At 34.2% G+C, this 13,462-nt stretch overlaps 1 protein-coding gene across 2 annotated transcripts in view; it reads left to right on the top strand.

Annotated features, from left to right (window-relative positions):
* E(Pc) (Enhancer of Polycomb) overlaps nucleotides 1–13,462 on the top strand; it is an 89,406-nt gene that overhangs the window by 62,051 nt on the left and 13,893 nt on the right. For both annotated transcript variants that reach the window (XM_090117486.1, XM_090117487.1), the window contains one exon: nucleotides 11,506–11,595. In XM_090117486.1, the coding sequence (XP_089973612.1) occupies nucleotides 11,506–11,595 (90 nt within the window). Of the gene's footprint in view, nucleotides 1–11,505; nucleotides 11,596–13,462 lie in introns of those variants that run through there.

Genomic DNA, 13,462 nt, shown 5'->3' with positions numbered 1-13,462 from the left:
TAGGTATGATAATTACGGCCAATCGATACACACCGACGCATACTCATCCCAATTATTGAAATTTCAGACATAGTTATATCAATTACAAAGATCATTCAGGTCATATTGTAAGTACATAAATTGATTATATTATCAAATTATACTACACGGTCGGTATGAGTGCACGCGTCCGCTCGTGACTCAGAATACAATTGTTTTGACTCTTAATCGCGGAGTATGGAGACCCCTTGTGGAGAACGGTGAGAGATAATGTCGGTTTTATATAATGTATAATTCGCAACCAATGTTATACCGCTGAATATCAAACGGCGAAGTTTAATAAACAGCCTAGGCTCTGAATAAAATGGCTGATAAAGTTATTTCATTCCTGCTATTACGTGTGGCAAATCATATCAAATTCACGTTGGCCATTTTGTTCACGCCAATCCGTCGACGCTCTTTAGAATCTTTATACGATAATATTTCCAAGAAAATCAGTCAAAATGGAGCACACGATTCGCATTCGTTTTTAATTTAATGGTAATGTATCATATAGCCCCTTGTCTCAACTCTCAATCCACTCTGTTATCAGATTATGCGACGAGCCTCTCGAGTTCTTCAACACGTGTGTCATTCTTGATTTGAATGATGTTTTGGCTTCACTATCACTACATAGTATGAAACAAAGACTGCTTTAATCTAGAAACTACGCAACTGATTTTGATGAGGTTTTTTTAATAGATAGAGGAATGATCGAGGAATGTTTTAGTATATCATTTATTGGGTTTCAGACAAAGCGGGCGAACCTAGTTTATTTATATGTTAATCTCGTTATAGTGTGAGTTTCAGAAGTCCATCCCGTGTCTTCCGTATCGGTAAATATTTAAAAACAATTATTAATAAATAATAATTTTTATTTCTTACCACAACATACATTTTTAATAAATTTCAATTATTTGCGTCTTCAATACTGACTCTCAGTTAAAATGAGACAGTTTAAATGACCAAATATCTTAATTTTTTGCTGCCTTATCTAACCTCAAGCACAGAATACATAATAGTAGCTAAACGCTACAGAACGGACACTCTCCGCCTCCCGCCAAAATTAAACTTACCTCACCCCCGCGCGATCAGACATAAAATGGGCCATATTTTTCTGCAAGGACGATACGCAACGAAGATTGACAACATTAATCAAATTGACTTAAAGTAATTTTATTATTTTGGATTTGTGATTATCGTTTTTCGTAGAAAATGGTTAGATATTGTGCTGTTTACGGATGTATTTCATCAAAAAAACGTGAATTTTTTTTTACGCTAGTCACAAATGTGCCAACCATAAAGCGTTAACACACACATTTGCAGTCTCTACAGTGTGACTGTCAAAACGATCATTTTGTATGGAGTGTCCGGGGTGTGCCTCAAGTGAAGTGCAGTCGAGTAGTTAGTATTTTTGTGTAAGTATAGCAAGCTTTACCTCTTCAATTTGGTGTTTTTTTCTTCTCAAGTATCTACAGAAAGTTTCAATTTGGAGGTTTTTTCTCGAGTAGGTACCTACCTACCTACTGTCTGGCAAATACTCTATCCGTAACTGTCTTGGAATGCTTCCAAATATAGAAATAAGCGTGGAGACCATTTAAATGTATAACCTTTGGTATTTTTGCGTGAAGTTATTTATATTAGCTGTAGAATTATTTACCTATTCACAAAATTTTAAGAGACTTTAAGACTGGACGAATTGGAATCTATACTTATAAAGTTTAAATAAACTTAATATTATAAAGCTGAAGAGTTTGTTTGTTTGAACGCGCTAATCTCGGGAACTACTGGTTCGATTTCAAAAATTCTTTCGGTGTAAGATAGCCCATTCATCGAGGAAGGCTATAGGCTATATTATTATATCAGACCAACGGTGAGCCACGCGGGTGAAACCGCGAGGCACAGCTAGTGTTTAATATGTATGAAAGATAGTGGTAGGTCTTTTTATCACTGCTATATTATAATGCAGTAATTGAGCAGTAAACTAAAGGACTAAATATCTATAATAATATGTGAGAACGACCTGAATTTGGTCCCTTCCGGAGCGTAAATAACTGAAAGGTTCTGATAAAGATGAATTTCTTTGCCTAAAGAAAAAACGTTGGCAAGTAACGTTATTCTATAGGAAAAGTTGAGCAGGCTTCTCCGTTCCATAATTTATGATGTGCAATTATTCTGGAGTAAAGTTTGATATAAAATAGACTCTAGATGACTCTGAATAGTTTATTCATAGACTTAGTGTATGATTATTGAATATAACGAATTATAGAAGAGATGTTTAAGACGGCGGGTTTACGAACAGAATTTTACGTATTTAAAACTAGCTACTAATGGTACATTATATAGCTATAGAACTCAGACATCACGTACTGTATATCCAAAGATGAAATAATTTTTGAAATCGATCTAGTATTTCCTGAGATAAGAGTGTTCAAACAAACAAACAAAATCTCCAGCTTTTATATTATAATAAGTATAGATAAACCCTGAATACCTAGAGTCAGAAAAACCAGGGGCTTAAACGAGGCTCGCTCTAGTTATAAAATGAAAATCAAACTTTCAATTCCACCAAGAGTGGAAGCGTCTAGATGAAATTTTATAAACCTCCAACGCTTATATTAAATGAAATTTCGCGGAACTAGAATTCCCTTTAACCGCAGACGAAACGGCAGGTTGGTAGGAGATATTAAATTATTTTAGGGTTAAATAGCTCAAGAATTCGTTGGTACTATTCTGTTTTTATTTAAAGCAATTACGTACATTATACTGTCTAAAAATATGTTATAATCTTCTTTTTCTTTTCATGACAAACCGTTTCTTACTGTTAAAGACTTCAAAAAACAAAACGACGATCACAAAATGTAATTTAATTTCTTTTTAGAATCTATTAAAAATAAAATAAACGGTTCAGTTATGAGGACAACAGGATATAATATTATTATAGAGACACAAATTAAATGGAATAAAACAAAACGAGCTAAAAATAAAAGAAGCGAGCAAATTAATTTCAAAACAGCAATTATAAAATTAATGAACTAGAAAGAAAACCAGGGCAAAATGTTGATTGCGCTCTATTTGGACGGTTCCACCCAAAGGGATTATAGAATGATACATATAGACGTTCGGCTAAATGGTATAAGGGAAAAGGGATCAAATCAAGGCCGAGGCTGGAAAATAATTACGGAAACTAAATTTTGTTTTGTTTCAGGGATTTTTGTGTGTAGTAATGTTCAGAATAGCAAGAAGAATGTAAAGTATAAGCTATTTGATCGATTTTCTTCCATTGCTTGTAATAAATCGTCGTAAAATTTATGTTTTCGTTATTCATTTTACCACGATTATTTCTAACTAAATTCAATCACTAATTTATTATTATAAAACAGTCCTCCGTCGCATCTGTCTTTCTGTCTGTTCGCGATAATCTAAAAAAAATGCTGCAATGATTTTCATTCTGCTTTCATAAATGGGTACCTAGCGTGTTTTTCGAGAGCGTTGTAACAACGCGCGCGGAAAGTTAAAATTATTTTCCAACTATAGGTCTATTTCTTCTTAACAAATAATAGACTATAGAAGTAGGTGAGCCTCAGCAAAATGAAATTAAATCTCTTGGCACGTAACAGAAGGCTGATTACCGTGTTGCCACTTAAGTTGAAGCTATCAGTGAAACAGATGTGAAATGCATCTGCAATAATATAATGAATGGGTTTCACTTGAGATTCTATGGAGATGATTCAGTTGTTTTAGTTGAGTGTGATAGTGACATGGTGCGTTTATTTGGTTGTTATAGTAAATTAGCTGTTTCCCGCGGTTTCACCCGCATTGCTCTGCTCCTGTTGGTCTTAGCTTGATGATATATAACCTATAGCCTACCTCGATAAATGGGCTATGCAATACCGAAAGAATTTTTCAAATCGGACCAGTAGTTCCTGAGAGTAGCGCGTTCAAACAAACAAACTCTTGAGCTTTATAATATTAGTATAGATTTAACAGGACGTTTGAGATATATTCTACTACCTGATGATCATACGGTTAAAGGTTGACCCTCTTGAATCCACTGATTGGTGTTTATTAAGGGAACAAAACAACATAATTTTTTGCGTTTTATTCATTACATATTTTATTTCTCGCGGCGCGGTTTGGAGCACTAATTCGAACGGTCACGCGCACACATGAATAAAATATTAAATAATGAATTATAAATCGTGCTTAATATCCGTTAAAAGATTTTTTAATCCACATACTGTCCGTAGGCTAGTTGGAGGAACAGCTAGTCACTAATAAAATTAAAATCCCCAAGCCAGGCCAGCAGATTAGCTGATATCACCAAAAGTTATAAATAAAACATTTCCGAATATTGTGCCTAGCGCCATCTAGCTACAAAATCAGTAAACTGCACAGCTTTCAGGTTTTAGTTTTTCTTGTGTAAAATCTTGACGATGATGGATAGAATTGGACATTCGATTATGTATCAGCATTAATTGTTTATTATTAAGGCTTTTACATGCGCTAATAACCTTGAGGATACTTGACGGATCTCAAACCTCTCCCGCTGCACCTTCTTTTTTCCTCGCATTTTGTATTTAAAAAGATACTAATCAGTGAAACAAAATATCCTCGTCAGGGACTGTTGTGTAACTGATAATTTATTAAACATAAAATTTTCAGAGCTCTAAGTCAGCTGGTTACGAAGTTTATAGAGTATTTGCGGAAAAATCGATGACCACGGCACATTTTTTTTCTAGAAATCTATTAACTTTGGAAAAAAGTCCTCGCGAGCAATTAAAGATCAAAGACCATCCTATTTTATATATTTTTTTCGGTATTGTGCTTTATGTTGTACCAGAATTTATAGAGGTTGAACATAGTCGAAATTGCCGGGTAACGCCTTAAGTTCGATTATGTAACATACATGTGGTTTAATAAATTAAGAATGTATAAAAACTAGCTTATTGTTACCTCGTTTACGTTTTCACTAATTGTAGGATATCTGTTTGAATAATTCACACTTCGAATATATTGTATTAGCCTCGAAAGGCTGCACTGCTTTGGACGAAAATCTACTACAAGCAAAGCAAGCATTGATAGGTACATGTTTTTTATTGTTTCACGCAAAAGCAGCTGATGTTTGGTACTCAGATAGATATGCATTAGAACATAAGCTACCTTTTAGTTTTTACCCGGCTACCGCGCAAGTAACGTCGCAGCTTTCAACTAGTTCTACATGGAAATGGCTCAGATTACCATAGACGATAACGCCACACCTCATAACCATCAAATACAATATTGTGAGCAATTTTATGGGCCCTCTACACTATGTGCAGCGTTGGCCCAACAAATTATCGTCGATGTTTGCCGCCGTTACGGCGATTATGAATAAACATCTACAATGACGGCCGGTCATAGACATTTCGGCTCTACACTATCGTGATTGCATCTACTTGCCCAACGCTGCCCATTGTGAATATTGCCCGTAATCCATACTATATAATATTATAAATGCGAAAGTAACTCTGTCTGTCTGTCTGTTACTTAATCACGCCTAAACTACTGAACCAATTAGCATGAAATTTGGTATGGAGATATTTTGATACCCGAGAAAGGACATAGGCTACCTTTTATTGCGAAATATGTACCACGGGCGAAGCAGGGGCGGACCTCTAGTATTTAATATTGAATAGAAACAATAGCACCGTGCGAACCGGGAACCGCAAGACGCCGGTAAATGTTTTTTATAAGAATCCTGCTGGACCGGTCGTGGTTCGCAACGGTCTAGGAGGTGGTTTGGTCACGTTTGACGACCGTTGCATGAATGAGAGATCTATGGGATATCAAGTGTAGGATTAAATTGTTCGAATCTTTTAATGGTCTTAATATGTTAGAGCTTTCGTCTGTATTTTTGGATGTAAATTTGAATATAGACGATATATTTAAGTGAGGTTATGCCATATGGTGTGAAATACATGTGTATAATATTTTTGCGGTAAATGAATATTCAGATTCACTTGCAACATTTACAAATACAGACAAAAATGCTCATAAAATAAAAACTACTGGGCCTATCCGAATAAAATTTTTATGGGACCAATTCGACACCATCCCGCATCGAACAAAAAAAGAATCACGTAAATCGGTTCAGAAACCACGGAGTAATCGGTGTACAAACATAAAAAAAAAAAAAAAAACATACCGGCCGAATTGATAACCTCCTCCTTTTTTTTGAAGTCGGTTAAAAAGTAATATTTTTTATCAAATAGTTGGCTTGTGTCTAAATGTAGTTTATTAAGTTAATTACTTACATTATACATTCTATTAAAAAAATGCTATCTCTTTAACAATGAGCCCATACAAAAGAGCCTACAAACAAAACAAATTTATATTCATAAACGCTAAATTACCAAAGTTGATGTCGCTTGCTTTGGCTTCTTTCAATGCTTTTACTTTTTCAGGGATTTATACGGCGGAATAAATTTTTAGTCGTATTATTTATCATGTTATTGTGTCTTAGGTATATTGTGTATTGGCGGAAAGATTAATTATAGATACATATAAAAACAAGCTGTGAAAGGTAATATTCGAACTAGAAATCAATAAAGTTAGCAATATATTAATAATATGTGCCCCGCGGTTTTACCCGCAGTGCTCCGCTCCTGTTCGGTGGTAAATGTAAAAAAATATGTATTGACGTTTCAAAAGTGCTTCTCGAAGAAGTCTAATTGATTAAATAAATGTTTGAGTTTGAGTTTGTTTGTTAGTCCTATAGCCTTCCTCGATAAATGGGCTATCTAACACCGAAAGAATTTTTCAAAACAGAAGTTACTGAGCTTTATAATGTTAAGTATAGATTTATAATATTGTTGGATGTTTGTAGGTATTTTTTATCTGCTATAACCATACCAATCTAAAGTAATATATGAACCTACTACTTACATTTGCGAATAAATGCATTTCAATCTGAAAAAAGGTCGTTGAACTTTTAAAAAGCTATCGTGAATTTTTACTTCGAAAATCGTTATAAAATAATATTAACAAATGATAACACTTCGCATGTATAATATGACGGAGAGATAATTGTGTACCTCCTTTATTATTATTACCTTCTCAAAACTAAAAGTATTATTGCTATACTCATGTTCGATAAACTTAAATAAGTGTCTGATAAATTTAAGATGTTTTAAGGTATGCACAACCTTCGGTTCAAATCTACTACGGACTAATATTAAATTCTTTGTGTTAACTTTTTCAAAGCGCGATGTTTTCGTATTTATGAATAAATCTGTTGATGTTTTAAAGTTTCACTAGTAGCAGTTACTGTTATGTATTCTCGTTTAATTAAATTTTTGAAACAAAATTGTTGGCCACTTTCATTAGCAGCGAGTTCGTAAAAAGGAATAAAAGTACAATATGAATAAGTGAAAAGTTAGCTCAAAAGTAACAAAGACTCCTTCAAAAGTACACACGGCAAGTGGCCTCAGCGATTTCATTCATACGTTAATTAAAATTTCAACCCGTTTTTGGGCTTCACATTTTTGTTTGAGCACATTATTCAGATCGTTTAAAACTACTATGTGAATTCTCGCTTCTCGCCTTCATTTCGAATGCCTCGTGTCGTAATATGCTTTGAACTAAGGTATGTGTGGGCAGGTAATACTTTCCGCCTGCGGTTCTGCTTGCGTGGGTTTCACGATATTGCTATTCAAGTATTCAGTGATAAGTTTCATCCCCTGTCTAGTTGGAAATTTGTTTGCGTCATAGAATGTAGGAATGGATAGTTTTAGATGTATTATGTGTATTTGATGCTAGTGGTTATCTACTATTGTTATTTCAATTTAATGTGTCAATCAATGGGTAGAATGTATTAGCCATATAATATTGTAATCATAACATCTATAATTTGTAACTACATGCTTGGAAATAAATGTAATTTGAATTCATAACATATTATTGGAACTTAATCGAAGTAAATGACCTTTTTTGTTTGGAACTTTTAATGTTTTTTTTTTTTAAATGTGGCATTAACCTACACTGAAAATTGAATCCAATGCAAAATAAAAACTACACTAAAAGCTATCTAAAGCTCAAAATATCGCATACTTTGACTGCGTTGGGATTACTAGTGTACTTAAATTGATTCCATCATGTGCAATTAATACTGAACAACAAATTCTAATAATTATTTTCATCAAATCTCTCATTCGACCTTTGAGTTCAAAATAATTTGAAAGGTTGAGCACACCATCGCTCGATAAACACGTGCGCCACAAGCGCGCATTGTTATGAAACTATTAGTCGTATTTGTGTCGAGTTTACCTCGTGTTCGCACTTTATCAATACCGGCCGCTGACTGCTCGCTATACCTACCTATAGCTGTGCGCTGTGTAGTGCAGACACGTAACGGTGCATTTACATCAGACGAGCGAATGCTCATTGCTCATTCTGACCCCACTTTGTCAAATTCTTTAAGTGTAAATAGGCGTAGAGCATTCTTGCGTTTTTCTTAGTGCGTTCGAAAACATTGTACGCTATGTTCTAATACTGAAAAACACTGAATACGAGTTTTTATATTATTTTAGTAATAGACAGTAATAAGAATTAAGATACAATATAGATCTATTTACTGATAGAATTTAAATTGAACAGTTATTTTGAATGATATAAAACAAAAAAAAGATTTTAAATTACTCAATGACATTATAAAATGTACAATCTAATCGGTAGTTGGGAAGATTAACCTTAACCATCCATCCACTTAATATCCGTAACCGTATTAACTAAAGTTCACGTAAGCAGGATCAACATTGCACAAACAGTGGGATTTCCGGGATAAAACCTATCCTATGTGTTAATCCAAGTTACCCTCTATATGTGTGAAAAATTTCATTGTAATCGGTTCAGTAGAATTTGCGTGAAAGATTAACAAACACACACACATCATCACAAACTTTCGCATTTATAATATTAGTAGGATAGTGGGATTAGTAGTACATATATCTATACATTCACTACATCGCTCAATAAACTCAAAAGATTATCGTATAATTTGCTCTAACCTCCCCCCTCCTCCCCCACCCCCTTGATCCTCTCGCCACGGGAGGTTGGAGGCATTGAATCCACGTTGGCATTGAATATAAGCCCTATTACAGGATGGTTTGATCGATGCTTTATAATACGCCACAGTGTTATGTCGTAATTAGTGTCGACTCAGGTTTAGTAGGGAAAATAAATATGATAAACATTTTTTCTTCTAGATATGACAACTTGATTCGCGTGGGATAAACGTAGTTTTGTATTTGTTAATTACTAGCTTTCCGCCCGCGGCTTCGCCTGCTTTGTCTAAAGCCTCATAAATTTTATAATAAAACTTTCCTCTTGAATCACTCTATCTATTAAAAAAACGCATCAATATTTGTTGCGTAGTTTTAAAGATATAAGGATACATAGGGACAGATAAAGCGACTTTGTTTTATACTGTGTAGTGATTTTTAACAGATGATGCTATGTCGATACTCGATAGCCATCAAGATTGAAATGTTAAAACAAAAACACAAGCACATTTTTGTGAGTACACAATGTCCATAATTACATTATCAAAAAGATATAATATTCTTTGATGAATAAGATATAGGCTTGTTGGTTTATAATATAAGGGTATGTCAATCTATAGAATATGCCTCCTTTATAAGAAGAAATATCCTGTCGTTATTTTCACTAATATGTTATTTAAGGAAACTTGTGAAAATTCTCCATCTTCTTTGACCGTAATCCATTGGCTGTCAAATTGTCACGTAACACGCTATAGCCAGCGGTTTTGGCTGCGTGCGGATGAAAGGAGATTAGATGTAATTCATTTATTTGTTAGATTTTACTTTACTAAGGGAAATAATTTATGTTTGGAATTTTATGTGTAGAGGGAAAATTGTTTAAAAATTAATGTAGAGACTATTTAATTTATGTTGTGGATTAATAGTTCATATATTACAATATGGATAAAAGTCACCATTACCGATTAGAATAATACAGAAAACATTGGTTAGAAGAATATATTGCTTCGTTTATTATTATCTATAGATAAAGCAGTTTTAAATCGCGGTCAGTGGTACCAAGCTCCTGGCTTAAAAATTACCATATCATTGCCATATCAAAAGTTCAAAAGACTTGGTAACTAGCACGTACAATTAACATCAATAGAAAAAGTATAAAAGATCTTATTTTGGAGACTTAAATTCTAATTAGAACAGCTGATGCACACCGCATCCCCAGTACAGTTATGTCTCTCCAGACAGAATAGATACATATCTAAGTGTTTCTTCGAACTGAAGCGGTCTGTACGCGTCTCGTTATTTGATTACGTACGGCCTTCGTCGGTTATTGGTGCGTTTTAATGTGTTGTATTGTATAAGAGGTCGTTAGTAAGAGGAAAGTTGTATGATTGTATCACGATGATAGATAGATAGATGCGTCTTGGGTGGTTTGGGTATCTGTAGAAAACGTGGTGGTAAACGGTTAAAAGTTCGTCATGAAAGTCATTGGAGCTCCGAATTTTCATTGATCTTATCCTAATGTTTTATATGGAGTTTAGAGATGATTATTTACTCTAAATTATAAAGCTGTGATTACTATGTGAATTTACAATTTAGATTACATACTAAATTGTACATTATGTGAATTTTATAAAGACATAATATGGACTTATAAACAACTAGAGATCCGCCCCGGCTTCGCCCGTGGTACATATTTCGCAATAAAAGGTAGCCTTTTTAGCCTTCTCCTTTCTCGGGTATCAAAATATCTCCATACCAAATTTCATGCAAATTGGTTCAGTAGTTTAGGCGTGATTGAGTAACAGACAGACGGACAGAGTTACTTTCGCATTTATAATATTAGTATGGATTCACTGAGCGCCGTCTAATTTACATCAGAGCCAAAGCTTGTAATGGAATCTAGACGTGGAATCCTGATAAACTTATAAAGAGATTTCCCTTTCCGTATTAACTGGTATAACTTTATCTTCAGTCTCTTTCGACGTATGCATATTATGCGTATTATTTTATAGAATGTCATGTTAGTTAGTTACCACTTGTAGCTTAAGAACGGCTGAATAGATGATCATGTTTTTTGTTCGTTGGATTTGTCTTCGAATGATTTTACATAATAACTTAAAAAAATTAAACACCTACAAAAATATATCAACCAGGTTCAGTCGATTTGTTAAATTTTCATAATTTTGTATATGTTTGCGTGGCTACGTCCGGTCGGAGCCTATGTTCGTTTAGGCAAAAGCAGTGCGTATTATACATATAGTTTAAAATAAGATAAACTCATGAAATTATTGTATTGTCACCGATCCATGATAAGTTTACAAAGTTTGAATTAAATTCGTCCTATTAAAGTGTGTCAAAATCGACACCAAAAGTGACGATTAGTTAAAAACATACAGGTGAACCTTAAAAATTCTTGTTCAAAATACTTATAAGAGTTTTTCTATTACAGCGCTATGGGAGGAACAAGAGACGCCGGAGTACGACATCGACTCGGAGGACGAGCGGTGGCTCAAGCAACAACGGCATCCAGAGCTGACAGGTGAGTTACCGCACCCATAGGTTAGGTTGTAGCGAGCTGGTAGCAGGTAGGTGGGTAAAGAGGGTATTGAGGTGACCTCTCCGGTGAGGCGAGGTTTGCAAGGATAGAATTTGGACTATTAGAAACGTGAGGTTACGATAGGAAAAGAGATGGAGAATTTACAAAGAATAGGATTGAATAAAGAATAGAATAAGAACAAAATAACTTTATTAGAAACTCCACTATCTTATAGAACCATTACAGAATTATTTTTTGCAATAAAGTGCTAAAAAAGCTTTCAAATTCAAAGCATTAAATTTGTCAGAACTAAGTAGACCAAACTTTAATGATTAAAAAAAGAATCATCAAAATCAGTCCACCCACACGAATGTTATGAGGTAGCAAACACAAAAAAGACGTGGGTTGAGAACTTCCTATTTTTTCGGTATAAAGGCAAAATTCATACTAAAGATGATAAAACAAAAACTTTATAAAATATGCATATGTGTATACCTCAACTCTCAAGGGCAAACTAGTATTTAGTGTCTGTTAGACTGATTACACTAAATGTACATTAAGACACCAACGAAATTCTTTACGAAATACAAATCAATCCACTTACAAAATTAATACGACTTTATCAATAAGGATAATAATTGAGAGAGAATAATGGACTAGGTTTATGTTGGACTTGGAATATAGTTTATTTGTGGTCCTCTAGAGAGAGGATCGGTAATATTGCTTATAGTAAGGAGCCAAGTTGATTTGCTAAGGTTTTCATTTTCGTATGGCACAGAGATCTGATTGGAGTATGAATTGAAAATTCATCTTTGCATCAGGTTAGGTTTTGTCTGATTTTATTACCCTACCTATAGGTAAAATAGGCAAGACTGGCATAAGCATGTTAAAAATTTGCCGTTTGCAATCATTTTGCTTCTACGTTAGATAACAAAGAACAATAGCGTTTTACTTTCCTGGAAAGAGCTTCAAAAAGCAAGCTTTCTGAAGCTCGACACCCACTGTTTAAAGTTTAAAAGGATCGAAGGTCTAACACGAATTTACCAACTTAGTGGCTTCCTTTCGTATCAGCCGAACTTAAGACAGTATAGAAATTATTTAAAACTAACTTTTATCATAATGTATCCAAATACACTTGAACATAAAATAATAACAGTAACTGTCACTTATTAAGAACGTTCTAGAGATAGTTCAAAACTACCTTCAATCATAATGTATCCACATACACTTCAACATACAATAATAACTGTCACGGTATACAAATTATAGCACTCATTACTCGCTGAACCGATTCGAGTAATATGGAGCAAATAAACATTAAGTCAGAGACGAAATTATTCCATGCAAAATACGTTGATCCAACCATTCAGTGAAGTACGTATATGTATTAATCATACGATATTGTACGCAAACTTTGCCCATAAGCTCACGAGGATAACTCAGAACCGAGGATTTAACAAACGTAATTCATTGTTTATTGCTATAGTAGTAACTAGCTGCGCTCCGCGGTTTCACCCGCGTGCCTCTGTTCCTGTTAGTCTTACCGTGATGATATATAGCCTATAGCCTTCCCCGATGAATGGGCTATCTAACACCTAAATAATTTTTCAAATCGGACCAGTAGTTCCTGATATTAGCGCGTTCAAACAAACAAACTCTTCTGCTTTATAATATTTTTATTAGTATAGATTAAAAGTATGGTAAATGTACTTAGAAGGAGAGTGGATTTGTCTTAGAAATGGCGTAAAACAATGAGCGTCCATTAGTTACTTGTATACTACAGCTGATTCAATATAAACTTGGTTGGAACTTTGTACCAAGATATGTGGGTACATCCGCAATTTGATTGTATTCTCAGTAATATAGATAT

This window comes from Colias eurytheme, chromosome 28, assembly GCF_061535395.1.
Source record: "Colias eurytheme isolate Ceu_HAF_F1 chromosome 28, ilColEury1 Martin Lab GWU primary, whole genome shotgun sequence".
Classification (NCBI taxonomy): domain Eukaryota; kingdom Metazoa; phylum Arthropoda; class Insecta; order Lepidoptera; family Pieridae; genus Colias; species Colias eurytheme.
Note: the sequence above shows the minus strand (reverse complement) of the source record. Positions and strands in the feature narration are given on the sequence as shown.